Genomic DNA, 27996 nt, shown 5'->3' on the forward strand with positions numbered 1-27996 from the left:
ACTTCAGTATACAAATCTGCAAAACAGGCATTAAAATACCTTCAGGAATTGTGAGTTTAATAAATATAAAAACATATATGTGTAGTTGTTTGTATTACAGTATGAAAGATAATTGTTATTTAAGTCAGTAAATGCTGAAGAGATGCTAAGTACAGGGGATAAACTATAAAGAGATAGCTGCCAGACAAGCAGCTGGTGGCACTAATTCTGAAGCAGAGTAAGGGGTAAATATTTGAGCCCTGGGAAAATCACCCTTTATTGAGGGTAGTGGGGACAGAGAGCCACCAGTCAACAGTACTGAGAAAGAGGAGTCACCCTGGCTGTGGGAGAAAAGGACATGGAATCACAAAAGCCAAAGGTGGAAAGAATTTCAAGAAGGGAGTTGTTAGTTTCAAAAGCAGCTGAGAGGTCAAGAAAGGTAAGCACAGAAAATAGACAAGTGTGTTTGGATAAAGTGACCTTTGAGAGAGGAGATTTAGTGAAAGCCAAAGTAAAGTGGGTTGTGTGACTAATGAGATTCTAAAAGCAAGGGCAGACTAACCCTTGAAAAGTCGAGTTATAAACAGAGAGAATCAAGTAGCATAAAGAAAGGGGCTGGCAAACGTCAAGACAAGAGTTTTCTTCTTAAGATGTAGACTCCTATTCATGTTACAAGGCAGAAACAAGAAAGATAAAGGGAGAATGGGGAGAAATAATTTTTATGGAAAAAGAAGAAAAGAATCCAAGGATAGAAGGAGAAACTACATGTTGAAAAGAGTTGTGATTTCTTCTGAGGCTGTCAGGGAAACATGCAAAATAGTGTTCAGGGCAGGAAGGACCCCAAGGGACCACTCATTCTACTTAAGCTTTCTTCAAACATTTTCTTTTATCCTTAGATCCCCTGCGGTCAAGAAGAACCCTCATGTCATTCTCAGAGGAGAAAAAGAGAAAAGTAAAGGTTGTATAGTCTTTCTCATTCTTAATCCCCAAACCTAGAATCTAGTAATTTTTTATTGCTTAAGATCTTCTTCTTTCCTCTAATTCTGTGCAATGATAATATGAAAATTAAAACATATAATCTACTTACCTCAGATTTTTCCTATCAAGATTCACAGTATGAATATTTATAAATACATTAAAACAATTTATCAAATCAAAAATAATGCTATTTTAATTTAAATACATATAGGGTATTGTAGTCCTTTTAATCTTTCCTTCAGTTGTCTGTAATATGCTCCAATCTGAGAACTAATTATGTTTCTCATGAATCTTCAATATTAAATGTCAAACAAACATCTAACTTGTTTAAACCAGTTTCAGCATGTTCATATTTTCAGGGAACTAATTTCTTAAGCATCTCAATTGTTTAATATATCTGATATTGTTAAGCTGCTCTTATAGAGATGTACTTGTAAGCCACTGCCTACTTTGAAATTAGTGCCTACTTTACCAAATTAGTTACTAAGCTTGGTTTTGGTACAGGGATTTCTGTTTCCATCTTGTTGATTTGATAAACCTCTGGATCTGATCCCCAGAGCTTATTTCAGTGCTGTTTGATGAGACTGCATGACACTTATAATTATTAAAAACTCTGTGGTTAAGAGTACAGGGTTTGTAGTCTGATCTGAGTTCGAATTCCAGGTCTGCCATTGATTTGTCATATGGTATCTGCCACATTGCTCAATCTCATTGAATTCATCTCCTCATCCAAAAATGGGGAAAGGAGCTGTAACTAAAACCTGAAAGAGACACATTACCATACTCTGTAATGAACTTGCTCCCAAGTATTTTGGAGGCCTACTATTAGGTTAATACCAAGAGAGAGACATTGTTGACTAAACAAAGCATGGTGCCGTTGAATCTCCTAGAGGCTCGGGACTGAGGGTGGCTACAAACTGAAAAAAAGATGTGCCTGGTGGTTAAAACAGCTCAAAGTAGGAGCAGCTGTGCCCAGTAAAAATAATGAGAAGTGCTACACATGTGATGCTTCACCCAAGGGTGAAATATTTGATTGGGGAAAGCACTTTGCGTGGGGCTTGAGGGAGCACATTAGTAGATAATGGCTACCACACAAGGGAATTTAAGAACTGTTATAAATAAGATCCTATCTATAGCCATAGGCTGGCAAGACCTAGGAAAATACGAGTTGCATCTATGATGGTATAAACCTCTACTCTGTTAAGGAATCTCATTTTTAAATAGTCTATCATTGGGTTTTATTTTTAAAGTTGGGTCTTTGTGTATAAACATATTATCATGGCACAAATATGGTTATAACTATAATATATAATAACAATGTATCAGTAATGTACATGTCACATACACTATATAAATTTGTGTAACGTATTATAAAGTAGCTACATAACCATTACTTTTACATTATGACTACATTTTGATCACAAAATTATTTCCTTCCTCCAGATTTCCCAGTTCCTCTACTACCCACACCTGGAGTCCTGCTTTACTCTCTTAGATTCATCATCTCACACCCATCCAGGCTGTCAGTTCAGGCAGTTGATTCATTTTTCTCAATGTCTGACATTTGTCTTTTATAGTCCATTACTTCACCATCCTTCAGTTTAGATCCTTCTCGCTTATTCCTAGACTCTTCCATTGGTCTCCCAGCTGACCTTCCTGCCATTCCTCGTTCCATACCGCATACTGCAGGACTGAGCTTTATTTGATCACATCATGCTCTAGCTCATACAATCCCGGTAAACTTCAGAATTTCTCATCCCGCCCCTCCACATGCTGGCTTCCACATACATACATTTTCACTGGTCTCCTATAACCATCAGTTCCAATCCAATTGACCTGAGTGTTCATCTTCACATGTTCTACCTCCATGATTTTCCACAAGCTATGTCTGTCATGAAACTCCAGCTCCTCTATAAAGTCAGTTCTACAAACATCAGTCTTCTGAGAGTTCTCACTCCTCTGAACTCTTAGAGCATTTACTGCTGACATCATTCAATAATGAATCATCTTCTGTCTCACTGTAATTCCTTTGTTTTTTCTTTCCTCTATTAACTGTTCTCATTTCCTTGTCTTGTTTCCTAAAACTAGATTATAAGCTCACAAGTCAGATCCTTGCAATCTGTTTTACCTAGCACACCTAATACAAAAACTGGGCTCAGTAATTAACATTCTCAATATTTTTATTTTGCCTTAATTTAGGTAGATCATTATAGCCAAGAGGTATAGTGTTAAGTCATTTTTTTTACATTGTTGTCACTTTTTTCTTTAACTATTTAAGAAAATAGGATCACAAAGATAAAATTTGAGGGAAATCAACTGATTAGTCTGAATGGAGATAAGTTCTCAAAAAACTTAAACTATAACCATGTTCTTTTACTGACATTAATTTAGAATAATGACCATTCATCAACATAAATAGCACATTGTTTTACAGTGCAAAACAAAAGAGCATGGTTTTTCTTCTTCTGTTGACATCCCAGAAATTTAGAATTTTAGTGTCACACATCTGTTTTGAAACTACAAAGGGACTGCAGTATGATAGTTTCGAGGAAAACAACGTGTTCCATAGTAAACTATTAAATACATGGAGGTGAATAAATGTATTTTGCCAAATAGAACACTAAGAAGTGCTCCAGTGAAGCAATGAGCAATTTCCACTTTAGGGGTCTACCTAAGACTTATGAAAACCTCCACCCAGGCCCCCAGCTTTCTTCTTTTTTTTCAGTTGCCTTTTTCTCTCCCCCACCCAGCTTTATTAAAGTATAATTGACAAATAAAACTTCTTCACTTCCATCCTCCCTTCCCCTGAATGTGAGTGATGATGTATGCATGCACACACACAGACCTGAACGTTTTATCCTTGATTCCAAACATGCATAAAGGTTTTGCTTTTCTCTTCTGACGTTGGTCATACCTCAAATCTGCTCTGTTGAACAAACTTCCAGTATCATCCTTATACTCACCTAGCATCTAAACCCTAGCCAGACCATGATTTGTACTTAGCCTTGACTGTGAAAGCCCATGCTGGTCTCATCTCCTCAAGGATAGATAGGACACTCCTTCATTTTATGTATGAGCAAACAAATGCCTAGAAATGTTTATCAACATGTTAAGCAAATTGGAAACAGACATAGACTAGAATTCTATTGATTGTATTGTTCAGAAAATGTAAAATATTAACTCCAGAATGTGTTGACATATCTTGATTACATATATTTATATACATATATGTACATATACATTTGCATATGATATGTACATATATTTGTATATATATGGCTCCCAGAAATGTAGCTTTCTTACTCAGCTTATTAATTTATGGCTAAATTCATACTAAATGAATACATAAATAAATAACCTGAAGATGAAGTTAGTCCACTTGGAACATCAACCTTTAGTGGAAACAAAATCTGTTCGCCTACCAGGTATTTGGCAAAGACTTCAAAGATGGCTAAACCTCTTCAAAGATGGGTAAACTATATACTATCATGTATTTGTGATGACAAGCAAAGGTTCTTTTTGGATCATGGATGAAAGTGAGATTAAAACTTTAGTTTTATAATTGGAAATTTGGCTATGAATCACACAAACTTAATGTTTTAGGGCCCAGCCTACTAAATGACACAAAAGTTGAAGAGATGTCTAACTACTATTAAGTAGTTAATAAAAGGAGAAGTACAATTGACCACATAATCAGAAACCCAGATTCTTATAGTTAATTATCAGAAACAAAGACAAAATTAGATACTTTGACTAAATGATGCCTATGGTTAAAGAAGCTAGACTATTAACATGTTTTAGCTATAAAAATAGTAATCAGTTTCTCCTTCAAATATGCATATTATCTCCTTAAAAATGCCAAATCAATCAAATTTTGTTTAAAATGAAAAATGCAAACCATATATCTGATAAGGAGTTAATATCCAAAACATGTAAAGAACTCATACAACTCAATAGCAAAAAGATAAATAACCCAATTAAAAAAATGGGCTAAGGACCTGAATAGACATTTCTCTAAAGAAGATACAAAAGGCCAACATGTACAAGAAAAAAATGCTCAATATCACTGGTCATTAAGGAAATGTCAATTAAAATCATAATGAGATATCACATCACACCTGTTAGAATGGCCATCATGAAAAATATGAGATAACAAATGCTGGCATGGACGTGGAGAAAAGGGGACTTTTGTGCACTGTTGGTGGTATTGTAAATTGGTACTATGAAAAACAGTATGAAGGATCCTCAAAAAATTAAAAATAGGACTACCATATGATCCAACAATCCCACTTTTGGGAATATATCCAGAGGTAATAAAAATACTAACTCCAAAAGATATCTGCACCCCCATGTTCATAGCAGCATTGTTTACAATAGCCAAGACATGGAAACAACCCAAGTGTCCACTGATGGATGAATGGATAAAGAAGTTGTGGATATATATATATATATATATATATATCTCATTCCATTATATATTATATTTTATATTATATTATACATAATGGACTATTATTCTATTATTAAAAAATGAGAAATCCTACCATTTGGGACAACATGGATGGGCCTTGAAGACATTATACTAAGTGAAATACGTCAGACAGAGAAAGACAAATACTGGATGATTTCTCTCATATGTGAAATCTAAAAAAAAATTTTTATAAAAAAACAAAAAAAGAAAAGGAAAGGAAACTAACATTTCATTAAGAAACTCCCGTGTCCCAATAACTGTATAATTTCGTTTAACCCTCATCTCATATTCACATAAGATGAATAGCCCTGTACTATTTTCCAGAGGAAGAAACTGGGTTTGAAAACTATTGTCACTTATTGGATCCCTTAACTGTTGAGTGGTAAAGCTAAGATACAAATCCACATCTACCTTACTCCAAAACCCTTATGCTTTGCTCTACTAACTTCAAAGGTAAACTTATTGCAAAAGTACATTTTCTAAGTTGTTTTTGATTGAAAACCATCAAGAATTTAATAAAAGCATTTTTTAAAAACAGTGAACATATGTAATTGTAAAGTGTTAGAGATGAGAGTGTCCTTTGAAAACATTCAGTCTGTCCCTCTTTACCAATTTGCCTTTACCAAAGGCATAGGCATTGACTTGGAGGGCCTATCCTATATCATAATATATATCAAGCATATCATACTCAGCTCACATCAAATATGATCTGTTTATAACTACATTCTTTGAGTTGCAAATAACTAGCTGACACTGTATTTTGTAGACATTTATGCAAATACATTGATTTATATTTTGAAATATTTATAAATACACTAAATCCATTTAGAATTTTCAACCCTACATTTTTCAGTAGGTCCAGATAAAATTCATAGTCCTAGGGCAATATGTGTTTACTGACTAATGGAGAAAAAAAATGGCACTGAGAAAAGAAAGGAAACATGCTTTACCAACGTTAGTTGGTTAGTGGAAGACAGGACAAAAGCCCCTATTACCCAGGGTTCTTTTATTTCCATCATCATATGCCTCAATGTGGCATTATTTGCAAAAGCGTAGAATTCTATACAAAGCATTATGTACAAGGCAGATTTGGGGGTCTATGTTAAGTGGTCTCTCCTGTGAAATTCAGGCTTTGAATGGAATTTTAATTGGGTATTAAGTGACATTTGGATTTTAAAGGAAATGTAACTAAGGTAGTAGTAGTAGTAGTACCGGTACTGGTATTTTCTAAATAAAGAAGCCATAATATGCAGTCACAGGATAATGGAATACCATGAGCATTCAATTATGTATTGTGTTAGAATATGTATGTAGATAGACAGTGTGTGTGTGTGTAAATCCAACAATAACTATAAAAATTGTTAAATTTCAATACAGGGAAAGGATTAAAGATGTCATTTCATCAAATCTCTTCATTTCATAGATACAGAAAATGACACTCAAAGACATGAGGTGATTAACCCTTCCATACAGCCAAATCATGGCAGGCTGGAAATAAAAATCCAGATTTCCTGACTTCCAGTACACAGGTTATTGTGGGGCTTTTTTGTTTATTTGTTTGTTTTAATTTTTCCCATGTTGCTACCACATAAATAAGGTAACAAAAAGCAAACAATTTCTATAGATGGAACACAGTAATATAGGCAACCACCTAACCAGTGTTCCTTGTAGACAAGGAAATTCCTCATTTGGAAGACCAATTCCTCGTTTGGAAGACCACCATGATAAGTACTCTGAAAACCCTTAACCAGCAGTGAGAAGCCAGCTTAACCCGTTCACATCCTGATACTGCAGTGTTTCTTCAGCCCATGGTTTTCACTTTGATCATTGCTTAAAACGTTAAGCTTATTGCTTTATTGTAATACTTCAAATATCTCAGTAATGCCTCAAGTGTAGGGTTGGGTTTCAACTTCTTTGTGTTTCACTCATAATGGCACATGGCTCCATGTGCATGTTTCAACACATCTGCCTTATAAGAGGAAACTACTTAAAACTCAAGGCCGCTGTTAATAAAAGAAAAGATTAGACAGAAAGAATGCCAGGAAATTTTAAAGATGATTTTAAAATTTGTCCATGCAATTTTGTTCAAAACTGTAACCACATTCAACAATAATATTTATCCTTCAGTCCTGAGAACCAATGGGCATCACCAGCAGACGTAGACAAACTGGCCAAAGCACCACCTTTTTTTTTTTTTTTTTAATTTTAAGTCGTCTTGTCCGGCAATGCTCTAGACCATCTGATTAACTTGAAATCCACTTTTAGTCCCTCTCATCTAATCCTTATTTTCTAGCTAAGAAATTGAAAGACAATGTTTTTTAAGTCTTCAGAATGTTCCAGTGAAGGTCAAAGTAAATGTCTTTAATCTTTCATAACCAAAGCCTTACTTCCAAATACCATTGTTTTTATTTTGTTTAGTAAAATCTTAGGCAATAAAGCAGGTATTAGGCCAGACTTCCTTTCAGTGATTTTTAAATTGCCAGTACCTAAATTTTAACCAGTGGTCTTTGGGGACACTTCCTCCCCAAATCAATAAAATGACCATCAGACATAACCAATAAGTACAATGACTAGATTGGCAAGATTTCCAGTTGAGGAAGGAAAAGAGCACATAACTCTTTGCTTCAACAATTTCCAAAATATTAATATTTTACTATTACTGTTATTGGCTCTGAGATGCTATAATGTAAGACATTTTCATTCATTATTTTCATCTTTAAAACAACTCAGTGAAGTAGATAGTGTTAGTTACATTTTGTATGTGAGCAAACTGAAGCTCAAAGAGGATGGCCGACTTGCTTAAAGTCACAGAACTAATAAGTGGCAGAGTTGGGATTCAGGCCTAGGTCTTTCTGGTTCCAAAGGTTATACCTTGTGATTATACCATACTTCTAGAATACAGTTTTTCTAAGATTGAGGTGGAAAGGACTGAGAACAAGAGAATGACAAAGTAGATAGTATAGTCAGGCATTTGTTTGAGACTTGAAAATAATGGCATAGGGACTTCCCTGGTGGCACAGTGGTTAAGAATCTGCCTGCCAATGCAGGGGACACGGGTTTGAGCCCTGGTCTGAAGATCCCACATGCCGCAGAGCAACTAAGCCCGTGTGCCACAACTACTGAGCCTGTGCTCTAGAGCCCACGAGCCACAACTACTGAGCCCACGTGCTACAACTACAGAGCCCGCATACCTAGAACCCATGCTCCACAACAAAGAAAAACCAGTGCACCACAACGAAGAGTAGCCCCTGCTCGCCACAACTAGAGAAAGCCTGCACACAGCAACAGACCCAGCATAGCCGTAAATAAATAGTCAAAAAAATAATCCTCTAAAAAAAAAAGAAAATAATGGCATAAATAACAGAAATGACAGAAATTACGTGTAGTTATATGGCGAATAACAAATACACTTACAGATTGAAACAATTTGCTGCATCTAACTTTATAAATCTTAAAAACTTCCAAGATCCATACTTAGATAACTTGTTCAGCCACACATGCTCATTTGCTAGATATTGAAAATGAGAAGTGTATATAATTCATCAAAGAAGAATTTAAGATTTTGCTCCAGTTGGACTTTGAATTTAAATAGATGTGTTGAACTGAGGCCATACAGTTTAGGATTGGCTATTCCTTGGAGCCCATGCATACAGAACAGTCGTCAGACCGAGGATAACACCCACGCCCCGGATTGTCTGGCAGCAGGTTAGTGACTCAGCAGATAAGTAGAGGTGAGTAGCTGAGCAGAATTGCTTGGCTAATAATGTATGTGTTTAATTGGAGACCTTTAATGATTAAGAGCAATTATTGTTTTTCAGGTAGTTATACTGAGCCTAAAGTAGATATGTTGCCAACATTATTAAGGTAATAATTACTAAGTAAACATTTCCTTTTTATAAGAACATTGTGTTTACTCTTAAAGGGCTCTAGAAAATTGGTTTTTAATACTAGTGGCTCCATTATTGAGGCATTACTTCCAGGAATGTTATGAATATTTCATATGGAATTTGAATGAGAGCTGTCTCTTTTATCCACTGTATCCAAAGTAATGTGTTCCATTCTGAGCTCATCACCTTTCCCCACCCCCCTCCAAATGTGCACTGTGTTTTTAGGAAAGGCTCCAGCATCTATAGCCATAACTCAAACTTCTTTGTTATTACCATCTCCCCCTCTGCCATCCAATTAATCAGGTCCACTGACTTCCCATGCACTCAGACCTTCTGCCTCCTATCCATTTTTTATCTGCAGCCACAGGGACCATTTCAGAATAAAATTTGAACATGTGAGCTCTCCTGCTTAAAACCATTTGGTGGGTCCTAATCATAACTCCTTTAAAATGTTTATGATGCTCCCCAACATGGTGCCTGCCTAATCTCCACCCCTACCCGATGCCACTCCACACTGCATCATACTGGACTCCTCTCACTTCCTTGAATCTGCAGTGCCTTGCCCTGCTTCTGAGACTTTGTCCCTGTTTTCCCCTCTGTCTTGAATAGTCTCCCCTGCATTTTCCTTCAGGTTTCAGCACAAACATCCTTCCTCCATTAAGCCATATTGACTGGGCTATGTGTTCTGTGTGCTTCTAAAGTATCCTATATTTCTGCTACCACAAACCCCATCACCTTTTATTGTGAATCCTCGCGTTTTTTAGATATATATATATGGCACTGGCCTGTAGTCGATATTCAGTAACTAACAGTTAAATGAGTGAAATTTGGGTACTATGCTAAAAAATATGAGTATCACTAGGGAGCAAAATGGTGAGATTTCTGAAAACCATATCACAATCATAAAGATAAATGTGAGTATAGGATTAACAGATAGAAACTACTATACTAAAATAGATAAGCAATAAGGATTTACTGTACAGCACAGGGGACAATATTCAATATCTTGTAATAACCTATATTGGAAAAGAATCTGAAAAAAATATATATGTAACTGAATCACTTTGCTGTACACCTGAAACTAACACAATATTGTAAATCAACTATATTTCAATTTAAAAAAGATAAATGTAACTGAAAATTTTAGTCAAGAGAGAACTGAGGGTAAACGAGATGCCTGTCCCCAAACATATGAAGTGTTCTCAGTTGGAAGAAGTATTACACTTTTTCTGAAATCCTTTAGAAGAACATACCAAGATCAGTAGTTGAAAGATTCAAGAAGGATATTCCAACTAGATATAAGGCATAACTTTCTAACAAATAGAGCTGTCCAGTCATAACCATGATGCTTCAAAAAGAGCTAAACCTATCACTGGAAATGGTCAAGTGGAATCTGACTAATCATCCACTGGGATCCCTAGAGAAAGTAATCCTGCAGAGAGTTGAGACCAAAATAGAACCAATATCATGGCTTTTACCCATTTTACTGCATCTTTCCTTTGCTTGTCAAAAATAATCCTTTCAAACAAAATTAATGGAAGAGGATGGTTTCAGTGGAAATTAGGGTGGCTATTGAGCATTCCTTTTTTCAATGATTAATTACTCTTTTATCAAGTCCAAATGATAAGGTTTAGTTTCAGAAAAAAAAAAGTGGCAATTCAACAAAAATCATAGAGGTTGACTTGAGTTTATTAGGTTGGAGATGTCACAGACTGAATGTCCAGCTGTAGTAGAATATAGGAAAGTTGTGAATTTACACTACTACCTAACTGAACTCTACTTAGTAGTATTTTTTCAGCTCTGAGCTGCTAGAAGCTATATTTTTGATAAATGTCCATGTCCAGAAATGAATGAAATGAGATAAATCTGAGCATCTTAAAAAGCGTAAGTATTTAGTAAAATAAAGTAGTGGTGAGGGCATTCTAAGTAGGAAAAAATTTTCTTTTTTTTTTTTAATAAATTTATTTATTTATTTTTGGTTGTGTTGGGTCTTTGTTGCTGCTTGTGGGCTTTCTCTAGTTGTGGTGAGCGGTGGCTACTCTTCGTTGTGGTGTGCAGGCTTCTCATTGCAGTGGCTTCTCTTGTTGCAGAGCACGAGCTCTAGGCATGCGGGCTTCAGTAGTTGTGGCACATGGGCTCACTAGTTGTGGCTCACGAGCTCTAGAGTGCAGGCTCAGTAGTTGTGGCGCACGGGCTTAGTTGCTCTGCGGCATGTGGGATCTTCCAGGACCAGGGCTCGAACCCGTGTCCCCTATATTGGCAGGCGTATTCTTAACCATTGCACCACCAGGGAAACCCAGGAAAAAATTTTCTATTCAAAGATTTAAGGTGGAAATTGTTAGAGAACAAGTAGCCAATCTTGTTAGAGACACAGGTTCAGGCCTAGGAATAAAGTAGAGTTGGAGAATTTGGTTCAACCCAGACTGTCAAGGATCTTGTATATCAGGCTAAGGGATCTAAGTGTTATTCCATAAGGAGCAGAGAGGAGCAAATGCAGTGAAATACAAGAGTACTGTTTGGAAAAGATGAGGCAAGAATATGTAGCATACATCTCAAATATAAGCACAAATTACAGAGGACTTTATCACAGTAGTTTAAAATGCTGACAGTTTACGTACTTCTTTTTCATTCTGATGTGTTGATACTTGTCACAATGTTATTAACCACCACCCTTCTCTCCAAAGGAAGCTCCTTACTATTTTTGTCCCATAGGACAAAATACAGATCAGTTCTGTCCAGTAAGATGATTGATGGCATATTTTGGGGTTATGTACAGATACTCAGAGTGAGCTTATAAACAGACTTTTTTTCGTATATGCTTCCAGCTACCAAATGTTTGGTGGCAATTAGTATGAATATTTCTATATTTGTAATTTGGATTTGGAGTGTTTAAAGCATGTAAATCAGTCTAGGTCATGAAGCACATTAATAAACTATTAAAAAACAAATATTTTAGTTTTTAGTTCTTTGAAATATCATTTTGGTGCTTTTTTTAATCTTAGTAACTTTTTTCTTCATCAAAACATTGAACCAAAGTTATTAATAAAAAACAAAATCTACGTACTGTACTTTAAAAGCAAGGAATCATTAATTTTTACATAATAATTACATTATTAATAAAAACATAAATCTGATGACTTACATACAAATGATGTTTTAAGTGTTTATTATTTTGTCTTGTTTTGTTTCGGTTTGCATATTTGTATGTTTGTTTCCTTAGCATGTAAGATTTGGAGTAGGAAGTCATATTCTATTTCTTCTCGATTTATTTTGTGTCAAAGTTTCAAGTTCACTTCATATCTAAGAAAGCTGTTTTCTCATAAGGAGCTTGATGTTAAAGCCTTTCAGATTTTTCACGGCAGTGAAATGTTAAGTCTATAGCTTAAAAAAAAAATGAGGTCGATTCCTCATTTTCTAGCTGCTACACAGAAAAATTTAATATTAAAAGAGAAAAAAAATCTCAACAGAAAATGGATTGTGGTATGTCTGGAAAATTTGCCAAGAAGAATGTCAAACTAAGTTAGAAATGAGGAAATGGAGCTGATGCCTGTAATGAGCTTATTTTGGCGTGATATACCAGCAGTAGCCCATAATGATAGACATGTTAATACGTACCCAGATAACAGGAATACGTAAAACACAAATTTTATCTGACTCAGTCAGAAAATAATAAAGCAGCTGGAATGCTGTAATGTGAAGCTAAATACAGATATGTTTGCAAATAATTCACTGGGGCCAAAAGTAATTTGTTTCTATGGTTTCTTTGTGTAAAAAGTGAGGGAAAGGAAGAATAAGGTGCAAGGTCCACTCTAAAATTATTTTTCGTGCAGTCATTAAGTTTCACTTACGTACAAATCTTGCAAACCAATCAAATGGATTTTTCAGTGAAGTTGTATAATTTTAAATGCTTTTGGTAAGTAATGAACTGTTTGCTTTCCAGTATTGACTGCAGGTTACTAACTCTTCCCTGATAGCTTATTGCTAAAGAAAAGAAAATAGTGGAAGGAAAATTACCAGGTAAAAGATTTGTTTCACTATTCAAAGAAAATGAAAAGAAGACCTAGCCCCTATTCATCTGGTCACATATGTTAGCATAGAAGGAAAGTATCTGGCCATTCATTCAGTGCATAAAGACTGCTGCTGTTTGCTGGTATTGAATTGAACTCTTGAACCCCTATATTTTTCTAAGAAAGCAGACAAATTGATTATATATTCTCTTTTCCACCATTACCATTTTACTGACATTTTAAAATCAGGTTCAAATAATTTAAAGACAACCAAAGAATAAAATTAGTCATTAGGCAAAACATACTCAGGCTTTAAATTGTCCTGTAAAACATAAGAAATCCCAAAATCATCATTATGCAAAATTGCCTATGTATCCACAGTCACCGGTTGCCTGTGGTGTTTAATTCAAAGCATGTCTATACGAAAACAACACAACTAGCTCAAGTCCTCTACTACTAAAATGTATCCTTGCTGAGATGATTCCAAGAATTTTGTTCATGTTGTGTGTTACAGAGCAAAGGCCACTTTAAGTTATTTCCATAAATATTTAATGTAAGAACTCATGACGATCCAGTGAGTCATCATTTGTAGGTACTTGTGAGATGTTAGGATGGGGATAAACTTTGTGAAATAATCAGGTTAGTTTTAAATGGTCTCTATTTTCCCTCCATAGTAAGGCATCTTTCCAGTCATTCTCCCAGATCCTCGGAGCCCTTTTCCGCAGCCCTGATACCCAGAGAATACTTAACTAAAGCCTGATACACACGGAAGGGCCTTGTGACCCAATCTTTTTTCTCCTGACTCACATCAAAATTTATTAATTCTGGGACTTCCCTGGTGGTCCAGTGGTTAAGAATCCACCTTCCAATGCAGGGGACGCAGATTCGATCCCTGGTCGGGGAACTAAGATCCCACATGCCTTGGGGCAACTAAGTCCATGCACCACAACTACTGAGCCCCCGAGCTACAACTACGGAGCCCACACACTCTGGAGCCCACGTTCCACAACTAGAGAGAAGCCTGCGTGCTGCTACGAAGAGCCCGTGCACTGCAACAAAAGATCCTGCATGCCACAACTAAGACCCGACACAGCCAAAAAAAAAAATTATTCTATAATTCATTTTTTCAGGGCATTACTAGATGACAGAAAGTCATCAACAATCAGTTGGAGCAGGGAGCAAATGAATTAATGGATCCAGTGACTTGTTACTTCTCCTGGAATAAAGTCTTCCAGCTGGAGTGGTCAATGAAGGTTTCATATAAGAAGGGGGGTTTGATTTGAGTCTAGGAGGATACGAACTACAGTTGATAGGAAGGGAAGACGACATCCCAGTATATGTACAAATTGGTCATGTTCTTGGTCAACTAGGATCCAAGTGTAAACCATTGGCCCTCCAACTAATGTTTTAAGTTAAGACAATTAGTTTTCTTAATAAGTACAGATAAATAGGCAAATGGACACATGCATAAATAAAGAGGTCTAACTCTAAGAATGGAATAATGGGTAAGATTTATATTTCTGTTTGGTAATCTGATTTTTTGCTTATATAATAAAAAATCTAGTATTAACAACTCTGAAGTCCTCTTATCTAATAAATTATCCAAGAAAAGAAAAAAAAGGTGTAGAATTACCACTCTAAAACAAACTCACGTTGGAATGGAAAGAAATACATTCTGGTGTCATATCAAACAGAATCTCACTTGGCCAAGCTACAATGAAGAACTTGCTTATAATTGCTTCCATGAGGAAGACAGAAATAAAATAGTAAGGGTATAATGTTGCTTATTTGTAGAGAGAAAAGTGTTATTAATGTAGTGGAAAGCACACTGACCTTGGATAGACAATGTGAGTTTAAATTTCAGACCCACTAATGTACTAGCTTCTTTGACATTGAGCAGCTCATCTATCACGCTTTTTCTAAAATGGAGGTTATAATATTCATCTCACAGAGTTGCTGGGGATATATATGTTATAAGTGAAATAGGTTTGCAAATTAGAAAACTACCAAAGGTGAGATACATTACTATCAACCTCTTTAAACTTGCCTTTGAGCTTATATGGTTTTTAAAAATTATTTTATTTGTAGCTTAGAGGTAATTTTGTCTTTTAGGTCCTAAATGTACTTCAAAATGTATTTTACATATGTCCCTTATACTGTAACTGTCCATATAAATGTTACAGCTGGTGTTTGCCTTGATTCTAATGATGTCAGTGGACTGCAGAATTAGGGTATGAAAATATCTTCAGCTGTCTCCAAGACCTTGAGTAAAAAGGTGCCCTTCATTGGCTAAGTAAAGCAGGAATTCTGGGCTATTCACAAAGTAAAATGACCTGTGGTAGAATTTGAGATGAGACATTTTAGCTCAATCATTCATGACATTTTACTTCACTGAAATGTGTTGGTGAGTGGGTCTCTGGCATTATTTCTTGAAAGCATTTTAATCGTTGGGGGCAGGTGGGCTGTATTTAGGATCCATGAAGGGAGAGTGGATAATCCTTAGAGTGCTTTGGAAAGCAAATCTAGTCTGAGTCTGTCCTGCTTAATCGGAAATCGCTGCCCATTTTCAATAGGAAGGTACCTATGGCAAATGAACAAAGTTCCTGTTCAGCCTTCAAGTCCTCCACCAAAAATAAAGAAGGAAATAGATATAAAGCTGCAGTGCCAGCCATAATCTAACACAACTATTTTCCTTTCTTCTGTTCATTTTTTAAATCTCAACTTTAGTACAGTTATCAACAATTTGTATAATAAAGACTCCATAGACTACGGTGGAAATGACTGACTTATTTATTTATTATTTTTAAACATCTTTATTGGAGTATAATTGCTTTACAATGGTGTGTTAGTTTCTGCTGTATAGCAAAGTGAATCAGCCATACATATACATATATCCCCATATCTCCTCCCTCTTGTGTCTCCCTCCCACCCTCCCTATCCCACCCCTCTAGGTGGTCACAAAGCACCGAGCTGATCTCCCTGTGCTATGTGGCTGCTTCCCACTAGCTATCTATTTTACATTTAGTAGTGTATATATGTCCATGCCACTCTCTCACTTCATCCCAGCTTACCCTTCCCCCTCCCCCTGTCCTCAAGTCCATTCTCTATGTCTGCATCTTTATTCCTGTCCTGCCCCTAGGTTCTTCAGAACCTTTTTTTATTTTTTTTTAGATTCCATATATATGTGTTAGCATACAGTATTTGTTTTTCTCTTTCTGACTTAGTTCACTCTGTATGAGACTGTAGGTCCATCTGCCTCACTACAAATAACACAATTTCGTTTCTTTTTATGGCTGAGTAGTATTCCCTTGTATATGTGTGCCACATCTTTATCCATTCATCTGTCGATTGACTTACTTAAAGCAAGAAGTAGGAATAATGTGCACATTATGATGAAACCTAATGAGCTCATCATAAGACAAGTTTACGTGCCTTACTCTTCTTCTTAGCTATGGCTAATTAAAAACTAGGACAAGTAAATTATATTGTAGTATACAAAGTAGAGCTCATAACAGATCCATTTGGAAAAGTAAAGCTCGCCAACCAATCACCCATTATATAATTGTCTGCCAAAACCCTTTCACACAGATTAGGATGGGGAAAGAATAAATCTCCCATCAGTCGCGTTGCTAGCATACATCATCTTGCTTCACTCCAGCAACACGACCAGTGTTGGAATTGCCATGATCCGTGCTTCACAGAATTGGAAACTAAGACTCAGATATTCAGTCATGCCATGATTTGATTCTAAGTCATGCCATGTTCATTGATTCTGAAATTAGGGCTCTTAACTCTACACAAAACCACCTCCCAGTGTTAAAGCAATGGAAAAGCAGTTTGGAAGTTACTGTATTCTTTTGGAATAAAGCTATAAGTGCCTAGACTGAGCAGAGAAAATAAAAATATAGTGAGATAGATTCAACCCGTACAGAAGAATCAGCAGAAGAGCCATTGATAGGTTCAAGGGGCAAGGGAGAGAGAGAGGGGTTAGAGCTGATTCCAGGGTTGTGTGGTTCAGCAATTAGAGGAATGGAGATACAATTAACAGAAATGTTGAGGTCAGAAGTTTAAATGTTGATTTCAATTTAGGGGACACATTTCAGTTAGACATTGATTTTCAGGTGGTAGTTGGAGGAGCTCACTTTCTGTTTCTAATTAAAATACTTCTCCCTGTATTCATGAATTATGAAAATGGGCACAGGAAACCTCCAAAATGAGAGAATAGTCTTAAAATAACTAATATTCAATAAATGTAACTTATTTTTTAAAATATTCTTCTGATTTAAAAAAATAATTTAACAAATCTCACCATTTGAATCTATGCCAGTAATTTCAATGTTTTTTATTCATGGGTTTTCAAATGTGATTAGTTTTTGATTTATTGGTTTCAATTTCAAAGGGTTAGAAATTTAAATAATAACTATTAGCTTTATTCCATTTGTAACCTGAATTCATGAAGCTTTTCTAGGTACTTTGGTAGGTGCTAGCCTTTTTGAAATCAGGTCACTTAGTGCAAGTGGATTTTATTATATGGATAAATAGCCTGTGATATTTTTACACACAGTTGTATATTTGGCTTATATAAGCATGTGTACATGTGTTTGTGCATGGAAATATCTATTGTGTATATGTGTTCTAATAGTATGTTCTTCAACAGACAGGGAAAAAAAGCATAAACTGATGTTATATTGAGGCAAATTATTCTAAAAATTGGATTCCAAAATAACTGTTGTTCTCATTCTTCCATTTTGTGCACTCAGTTCTATTTTTATGAGCAGGTCAATATGTATTTATATGTAAAGAGTGTGATTATGAAAATTGTTTCCCGTAATGAAGGAAAATTGCTCCCAGAGAATGAAACAACAACAACAACAAACCCAGAAAGATTACAAATTTCCTAGCTTTTCTTAGTTCTCACAGTACTTTTTTCTCAGCATTATTGCCAAGGTTGCACTGTAATTGTATTCTAACCAGACTGTCAAGATATCTCCCTTTGATGATGCAGGTTTTGGCAACTTATTTCACAAATAGCCTTGTTAAGCGCTATAATTACTATATCAAATTACCCTAAATGATACAAAATCATTGAGTTAAATTCAAAGATAATCTTCTTTCCATAACACAGAAAAGACTCATAGATACAGATTTAAAATTTCCCAGCACGTTCAGGGGCCCCTGAAATGCTAAGGAAGATATGAAGGGGACGAGTATGGAGAAGGCAATAACAGCAAACAGACTGGGAGGGAAAAGATGAATTCGGAGGGCCCTAATCCTTGCAGCTGGGACATTTGCTCTAGGACCTTCCTTTCTCTCCACCTCAGGCTTTTTGAGCTCCAGGTAGACTACTTGCCAGGACAATATGTTACATCTGGTCACAGTACTGGTGTTTCAAAAGATAGAATATAGTAACAATATTAACAACAACTTCAAAAGGTAGAATTTCAGGTAGTATGGAAACGGATTTAGGGAGATATTTTCCAGCATCTCTAAAATCTTACCACGTAGGTGCTTCCGTCCCTTACAGTGTTTTTTTCTTTCTTTGTAGTGTTATCTGTTTAGTTTGACAGCCTTGAATGGAGCTTGCATCCTCCAATAGACCACGGTACCCTTCACAGCCTCCTACACGGAGCCCAGGCAGGCATCTATGTCACCTGCCTGGACCCTGTGCGGACATTTCAGCTTTAGCCCCTGGTAAGTTCTGCTACCAAATTGTGTCTGGTATTGCTGGAACAGCATCAGATCACTACTTGGTCAAAGTCATGAATAGAAATGGTGGAAGAAAGGATAGAAAATCCCAAAGCTTGAAAGCTTGTTCCTGAGCAATTCTAAAATAAATACATAACCCTTCTCTATTAACTACATAGCTTGGTTAGATTTTTTGTTAGAGGTTTGGTAATTTACTGTTCTCCTTGAATATGATTATGAAATAGAAACAATTAGAAAGAGCTGTTAGAAACTTTTTCTAGCTTAAATTTGAAATTGAATGTGCTCTTAAGCTCCCAGAACAGCTGATTACAGTGCTGTCCATGTGTACTATTATGTAGACACAAAAATGTGCATCTGTTTATTCGGTGGATGCAGAATAGCCTTATTTCTAATGAATATATTTTATATTGAGTGAAATCTGGTAGTGTTGAAAAAAACAAGCTTTTCAGAGCCTCGTGAACCCAGCTTCCCCACTTTTAATGGGCCTTAAAAGGATGAGCCACTTTTTTGGGGTAACACAGGCAGTAAGCAGCCATCTGAGAGCCAGATTCAAGCCTGAGTGATTCCAACACCTCTATTCCTAAGTAGTACATGCCGGCCTCTCCAAAATAAGAGTTGCCATTTATCAAGCATCTAGTCTCTGTACCGTATTTTACAACATTATAACCTAATCACCCAAAACATCCTATGGTAAACATTTCTGCACTGAATTGAAATATATTTTGTATTTTGCCACATGTTGTTGATCTTACTACCAATATATATACATGTGTCAAATTATGCCTCAGGTAGGTTTCTCCATGAGGTCAGGGATGGTGACTTACCTATTTTATCCCCTAGAGTAGCTAACACTGTGCCTTAGCCAGAATAAGTGCCCAGAAAAGTTTAATAGATTGCCATTGGATTTGAGAATATATTTTTTTATCCATTTAAATTTAATAGACCGTGGGCATCTAATATCTACTAGATATGCTACTAGTTTTGAGTAGCTATATCTATGCTACTAGTTTGGAATAAATAGTAAAATTTTAGCTCTGATGCCAATTCTTAAAAGCTTAAAGCCAAAAGATGAAGACAAGTTTTACAAATGTTTCATAGAATAGTGAGCATGATAAATAAATGCCTCTATGTCTTGGCCAGAATTAATCTTACTGTGGTCTGAGCTGTTGGAATTTCTGTTATTACAATTGTATCCTGGTTCATCCAGATGTATTATCCTCTGTTACCTAGTCCACATGTTCCTCGAGGATTTAGAATAAGGACTCAGTAAATACTTAATTGAATTGAATGTATAAATCAATAAATACCTTCAAGAGTTGCAGGTGAGAGGAGAGTATTGGAATAACAAAGCCAAACAATGAATCAGATTAGTTAGGGGAAAGTTTTGAGATTTAAATGAGTCTCAGGCTGCAATTTAAATAAGATTAATTGGAAAACATGGAGAGTGATTTACACAAATGAGTCAGTCTAGGCTGTCTTAAGAGTTGGCAAAGGAACCAAAAGGAGGAACCAAAGGAAGAAAGCTTACCCAGAATATAGCACAGGAATGGTGTATGGAAGGAAGTGAGAGCAAATGGAGTGGAATCAAATGAGAGCAATCAAATGAGAGTTTCATAGATATCACTAAAGGATTTTTATACTCCATTGTCAGTCTTCTTTCTTTCCACATACTATTAGGATATGAATTGCATTTTTTTCCTTTTTTTTGATTGCACCAAGTGGTTTGCAAGATCTCAGTTCCCTGATCAGGTATCGAACCCGGGCCCTCAGCAGTGAAAGCACAGAGTCCTAACCACTGAACCACCAGGGAATTCCCATGAATTGCATTTTTGATTGAATACAAATCTTTCACAAAGATGTCTTACTTGCAATATATTTTTTCATAACTTTATAGACATCAGTAGCATGCTTATTTTTAAAATATTCCCAAGGACTCATATTTCATGAAAATTATGTTTGTAAACCAGACATGGTCAGTTGAACAAATACCACAGTATAAGATCCATAACAATTCCATAATTGTGTATTCTTATCCTGATGAATTAGGAGTTATGGTACATCTTTTCTCTTATCAAGAACCAATGCCTCATGGGGACACTGTTTGACACCGCCTAATGCAGTCAGGAAGGGAAAAGAGCTGGGCCATCTTCTGATAAGAAATGCAGGTTTTAGGGCTTCCCTGGTGGCGCAGTGGTTGAGAGTCCGCCTGCCGATGCAGGGGACACGGGTTCGTGCTGGCTGGGCCTGTGAGCCATGGCCGCTGAACCTGCGCATCCGGAGCCTGTGCTCCGCAACGGGAGAGGCCACAGCGGTGAGAGGTCCGCATACCGCAAAAAAAAAAAAAAAAAAAAAAAAAGGAAATGCAGGTTTTAGGAGAACTCAGCATGGATCTAATGACACAGGGGGATCGCATGTCTTCAGTATCTATTTGGTTGCAGACACTGTGCTATGCATTTTCTTATACCTCGATGTCCTCTTTTAAAAAGGGGGAAACTGAGCCCACAGAGGTCAACTGCACACCCAATGACTCACTACCAGAAACCGGCAAAGCTGGGATTCAAACCCAAGTCTTACTCCAAAGGCAGTGCTTTACCTACTACAAACACTGCCTTTCAACATTATGCAGAAGTACCTTAGGGTTATTTTCACCTGCTATAATCCCCACAAGTAGGAAAACAGAGACCAAGAAAAAGGAAGTGAATTGAACCTACCATAATTCATATTTCACTAAGCTATTTCTTATTAAACTCAGTGTAAAAGATGAGCAGTATATGCTATTGCTCAAAATGAGCAAAAGTAGTAATCTTGCTGAAATAAAACAGCACTATTTCATAGTTTTATAATTTGCCCTTTCATTTTTCTTCCATTCAGTTTGAAGATTACACTAGTCCTTTGAACACTTATAGTATAGCAAACTTTGGCATGACTAAGAACTGGAACCTCATCTTTGGCTCACAGTTATTCCTATTGATGGGGCTATTTGGCTGCACAGACTGAATAGTTATAGGAAAATAAGTCAATCAGTTGTACGGTACATGAACCTCTGAAAGCCACATGCATCACTTATCTTTGAAATTTTTTTTTTTTTTTGGCTGCACCGTGCAGCATGTGAGATCTTAGTTCCCCAACTAGGGATGGAATCTGTCCCCCCTGCATTGGGAGCTCAGAGTCTTAACCACTGGACCACCAGGAAAGTCCCTGCATTACTTATCTTTAACTCATTCAGCATGGTTTGGCATTCCATAACTTATAGAAATAAATGCTGAGGAGAAAAAAATAGGCTTTTCTGACAGAAATTCATACCAGTTAAACCTTGAAGAGTCTTCAAACACTGGACCTTTCTTTCTTTTGTACTGTCATTAATGTTCAGAAGGCAAAATAAATGCTGAACAATCAACGACAATTGTAGATCAGAATGAATTACAGCCATATTCCCAAGGAAGATGAGAAAAAAGAATGAAACAAAACTGTATGGACTATAGGTCCAGTACAGCTTTTACTTGAACACATTTGATTGGAGGTCCCTGCGGGTGACAGGCCCCTCCAGGTGTGGGACTGATGATGTCTTACCCATCCTTAAGAATCCCAGGAAAATCCTCAGTGAGATTCCTGGAACTTGTACTCAGGGTGCCCATTGCCTACCAATCACTCATTTTGTAAAATACAGGGTCTCCATGAAGAGAGACTGTTTGCGTATGAATGCCCTAACACTAGAAATAAATGTCCACTTTAACTTGATGACCCTGCAAAACCTCACATCACTGAAAATTTCTGAAGCCCCTCTGCTTTGAACAGCTCAGTCTGAGTCCAGCAATATTCTGTGTCATCCAGTGTCTCAGGATTTTAAATACAGAGCCTTGAAAATCTTATTAGTCAACTTACTGTCAAATTCCTAAAATGCAAGCCTCATTTAGAAAGTCACATGCTACTTCCAGAACGGACTGTGGCTTCTTTTTCAGTGTGTGGAGACAAATAACCCAATCAACTGGAAATCCCCGTTCTCTTTACTGACTAGACTTACTCTCAAGATTGAAAGGAGATGGTGAGATATTGAATTCATATGTCTCATTATTAAGTAATTTTTACTAACATGGCCCATGTGAGAAAATGCTTTATTTTTATTCCTCATTTCTAAGAATATTTGGAGCGAAAAGTGTTGAAGAGAAAGTCAGTCTCCCCCAAATTTGGCTGCGATAGGAAGTTCAATAAATATCCCCCATTTTACATTATGTGTCTGGTCCCACTTATTAGATGTACAGCAAACTTCTAAATGATGCCAGAACTCCTGTGTACTTATCCAAATCTTCAGTAAGCTCCTGGCCTTTTACAGTTCACTCATGTTCAATAGGCATCAGGTCCATTAAACTTAGTTGTAACCATATTGTCTCTGCCTAACAGCAAGTGGAAAAGAATGGATGCCACAAACTTTAATATTCAGAAGGCCTGTTCTAATCTGGCTTTTTACTGGAAGACTGTGTCCAGCTCTAGGCTTCAAAGGCCTAGAGACAAGGAGAATTTGGATAGAGCTCATTAAGGCCCTTATTGGGTGCTGGGAATATTCAATCCAGAAAAGAAGGTAATGAAGAATTGCCTTATGTATTTAAAAACGTGAGTAGGGAGTTCCCTGGTGACCTAGTGGTTAGGATTCTGGGCTTTCACTGCTGTGGCCTGTGTTCAATCCCTGGGGAACTGAGATCCCACAAGCCCGCAAGTGCAGACGAATAAATAAGTAAGTAAATAAATAAATAAATATTTTTTTTTAAAAGGTGAATACATGAACTTTTATTGACAAGAGTAAATGAAGAGTTATTTTAGAATAAAGTGGGGCATCACTCAAGTTTTTCATAAGAAACTTTTCTAACTTGTAAAATTATTTGATCTCATTGAAAACTAGTTGTAACTATGGATTCTTCTCTGATATATACAAAATGGAGCAAGTCTCAGGGACTTGGGTCGATTTTTGTATCTTTCATGAAGAAGTGTGGTTAGATTAGGTATTTTCTGAAGTTCTTTCCCAATTCTAGGTTTCTAATACTGGTAGCCAAATAAATATACAGTCTTCTCATAAGCCTACTATTGTAAATACAAGTAACGTTTAAGTAAATCTAGAAATGTGATGAAATAAATTGCAGAAAGTGACATTGCCATTTACTTCTAAATAGAGAAGATTTATATATAGTCATCCCTTTAAATAAAAATATAGAAACCAAACCAGTTAACTACATATTGTACAAGAGCAAAAGCAAATAGTACAAGACGAGACAATGAGACTCTTACTGTATAACCTCAGAGAGGTTATCATAAATAGGCACTTACTCAGAAGATTAAAAATTCTGAAAGATAAGCAGTTTGCTACAAGGTCAAACTGGTAGCCCTAGAAAACATTTGAAAAAGATGAAATTTGTCTTTGGTGCACCTCTACCCCTGCATCTCTGGCTTCTAGTACCTTTTTACTGCCATTGGCTGTTTAGAGTCATTCCAAGAAGCAAACATTGTTTCTGCCCTCTCCACCATAAAGACACACCCTTTGCTTTTAAACTTTTTCAGGTGTGATGCCTTCAATTTAACATTTTTAGTCTTGTGTCCCATTATTTTGAATTAAATTGATTAATCTATGCCGGAGGATATATCCTTAACAGGTTATGTAACTTTCCCTCGTGTTTCTACTGCTGAGAATTCTAGGCTGTTGGTTAGAAAGGGACTGATGTGACATTTTGTTGCCCCTGGAATCTTACCAATCAGGTGCCCACCTCATCTATATGTTTACACAGGCAAAGATGAACTAGCAAACAATCTGGATTTACATGTTGAAATATCTTGCTATTTCCTTTATTTCTAATCTAAAATTAAATCATTCTTTCAAATATTCTTTTATAACAGACTATTTCTGCAAACTCCTGAAAAGATTTTTTTTAAGTAAGCCATGTCTAATTCATTTAACAATGATTACAATATACTGATCTTATCATATGAATTTGGAAAGGTTTGTTAATTATGTCTCTGTAATGGAAAATTTAATTTTCTTTGCTTCATTAATTCACAAGAAAGATTTTCAGGGACTTGAATTTTAAAGAGCATTAATGATAGGTGATTCCAAGAATACTCATATGTGTCCTGGGCAATTTCAATAAATTGAAGAGATTTGTTTATTTACCAGGATTTAAAGCTGCACCCGATTTTTATTTGTCAAAGAACACATTGCTTTTGAGGGCTAAAAGCAACAATTGCTTTAACAAGGTCATTTAACAATTAAGTTTTTTTGTTGTTGCTGTTATTTGTTTTGGTTGATAGAGAATGTTCAGATAATATTTGAAACATAAAGAATTGTTGGATAGGAAAGAAGTATTTAGTACAGATGAAATTATGAAGATTCTGTTCTTCTTGTTATATCTTTGGGCAACACTTTTCAAGGTTAGCATAGCGAGGTAAGTTCTAGGACACTGTGGAGAAGTCTGCCACTATGAGGAAAAGGCTGTGATGGAAAATTGCTCTAAAATTACCTCCAATATGAAAAGATTTCATTATTATGTTTATTTACTTCTATTTATTTGCACCTCTTACCAGTTGCATCTCTTATTCAACCAAATATAAGTTATATTTATTAAGTGAAATAATATATTTGAAAATGATTTTAAAATGCTATAGCACTTTAAAGATACAGCATCAAATTATAATTCTTTGTTTTCAGCAGAATAAATTTGCCTATTTGTTTCCCAACAACTGAACATCTTTCTGTATTTGGGCTCCATGACTAATATGCTATTAGAATTTTACTTTCTTGTATATGTTTCTCTAATTAGAAAGGAATCTGAAAAAGTCAAAGACTGTTTTGCCCCAGTGTTCTTAAAACAAATCATTCACTACAATCTGTAATTACACTTACTATGTTTCCACTAAACTCTTTTTAGCCACCTTTATTGTTTATACCTGCAAAAAATCCAACAAGTCCTGCCTGGATACAAATTAGTGCCGTGACCTTTGCTGTCTTACTTGTATTTCTAGAAACAGAGCTTAAATGTGAAATTAAAATCACCCCCATTCAATAAGTACATAATGTTTGTGTGTTGCAGATCATAGTCCTTTATCAGGAATAATAATGCAGCTTTACTTTATACGGGAAATGGAGAATAAAACCTCAACAAATGGATGCAACTCTTCAGAATGGCTCCCAAATGGGCAGTGCTGAAAATTGATCTGGTTACTTGTCAATTGCATTATTCAGAGATTACATCAGCATCAAAGCTGTAGCCAATGCTGGCTCATTGCCCACCCCATGATAACCTTTGATTAAAAAACAACTCTGTAAAGATATAAGCATCTCCAGGGCTGCAATTTGAGCTATGAAACCTAATTAAACAACTTTCTACCAGGCTCATTAATAAGCACTGAACCAGATTCTATGCAAACACCTGAACACATGACAGTGATTGCTAACAAAACATTTCATAGCATATCGTCACCAGTAAGTCATTCTAGAGGAAAAGCAGGCAGTTGACTGAGACAGTTTTCATAATATCTATTTCTGATTTTGTTTATGATCCATTGTATAGACTAGCTTTTTAGATTATTGCTAACTGAAATCCCGAATTGAAATCTGTTGGCAATGGCATGCTCTTTGATGTTCCTCAAACAATTCTATTCTGTCACATCAGTACATAAGACATCATGCTTCTTTACCTGGGGGGTTATGTTCATTGAGAATCACAAGTGATGCTGGTGTAGGTCTTCTTTTCCTGATCTGTGAACAACAAAGGCCCAGCTAAGGTCAGAGACTGTCAGACTCTGTTCCAGGTTACTCTACAGCTTGCAAGTCTGTCCCATCCTCATCTTTTCCCAACATAAAGAGCAAATTTCTGGGGGGCACACAGTAGGCGCTCGCTAATTTTATTTTGAATAATAGAAAGCCATGCAGTAGAACTGTCAGATATTAATATCACCTTCTTTGATCAAAAAGCTGCATTTCCACAGAAAAGAAACAGTTGTATGTAACCAAATGATACCACTGAATACTAATATGCAGTGAAGGTACAGGGATGACTTGCTCATTTTAGTGGCTCTCTTGGAGCCTCATAAATTGATGAAGCTTTCGAGATCCATTACACTTATTTCTAAATGGGGTAAGAGAAGCTTAGAAAACTCAAATTTCCAGCAGGTTAAATTTAACAGCATACGTTCTTAACTTCAATTAATATTATAAACTTTTCTTATTTTCTATAGTATTATTTAGAACAAATTAACATAGAAAGAATGAATATGGATCTTACAAAAGTATATAATTCACTTAAAACTAATAGGTTTGGTGTGGGGGGTTTTCCCCTTATTTTAGGAGTTACAGGAACATATTATGATTAGAATTTCTAATGTATCCTTGACTTTTTAAATATATAAGTAAATTCCCAAATCAGTAGGATAGTGAATAAATTTTAAACAATGATATCTTGTCCAGGATAGAACCAATGCCCCATTCAACATAGATACATGTTCAAGGTTGTATTTATCTGGCTTGAGTTTGGGTGAATCTACTTCAGATTATCAAAACATCCTAGGAAGTTGAGAGTCTCAGATTCAATAATTACTTTTAAGACTTTGTATATAATATTTGGGAGAGGATTCAGGAATAATTTAGGGTTTAAGAAATTAATGAATTAGGTAGCAGACCCCATAAATTTGTTTTTGCCTCCTCACTGTTGTAATTTTACCACAAATGATCTTTTGAGTGGTTCCATTGAATCAAGAGTCTAAGTAATCTGAATATGAAAGGTGATACAGTAAACCAATCTCACATGAGAGAGGGAGAGAGATAGAACTAAAGATATATAGACATATTAAACTTGGGAAAAATCCAGGTTGTGTTAAAATACCATTTTTAATACCTGAATAAAATGTTTCTTAAATTATACATATACCTGCGATCCTATAATATATTACATATAATTACTGCTTTGGATACACAATGAAAACATTAAAA

At 36.0% G+C, this 27996-nt stretch overlaps 1 protein-coding gene and 1 long non-coding RNA gene across 3 annotated transcripts in view; one reads left to right on the top strand and one right to left on the bottom strand.

Annotated features, from left to right (window-relative positions):
• The window catches only part of PPP1R1C (protein phosphatase 1 regulatory inhibitor subunit 1C), a 129438-nt gene that overhangs the window by 100912 nt on the left and 530 nt on the right, over positions 1–27996 (bottom strand). The window contains exon 2 of one of the 2 annotated variants that reach the window (XM_019931476.2): positions 26706–26766. In XM_019931476.2, coding sequence (XP_019787035.1) covers positions 26706–26766 — 61 coding nt within the window. Of the gene's footprint in view, positions 1–26705; positions 26788–27996 lie in introns of both variants that reach the window. The other variant, XM_019931475.1, reaches the window with a different exon arrangement.
• Positions 874–27996, top strand: LOC141279164 (uncharacterized). The gene is made up of 3 exons (XR_012333041.1): positions 874–937; positions 18868–19013; positions 26099–27996. It is a non-coding gene; the product is annotated as an uncharacterized lncRNA (long non-coding RNA).

The sequence above is a fragment of the Tursiops truncatus genome, chromosome 7 (assembly GCF_011762595.2).
Source record: "Tursiops truncatus isolate mTurTru1 chromosome 7, mTurTru1.mat.Y, whole genome shotgun sequence".
In the NCBI taxonomy this organism is placed as follows: domain Eukaryota; kingdom Metazoa; phylum Chordata; class Mammalia; order Artiodactyla; family Delphinidae; genus Tursiops; species Tursiops truncatus.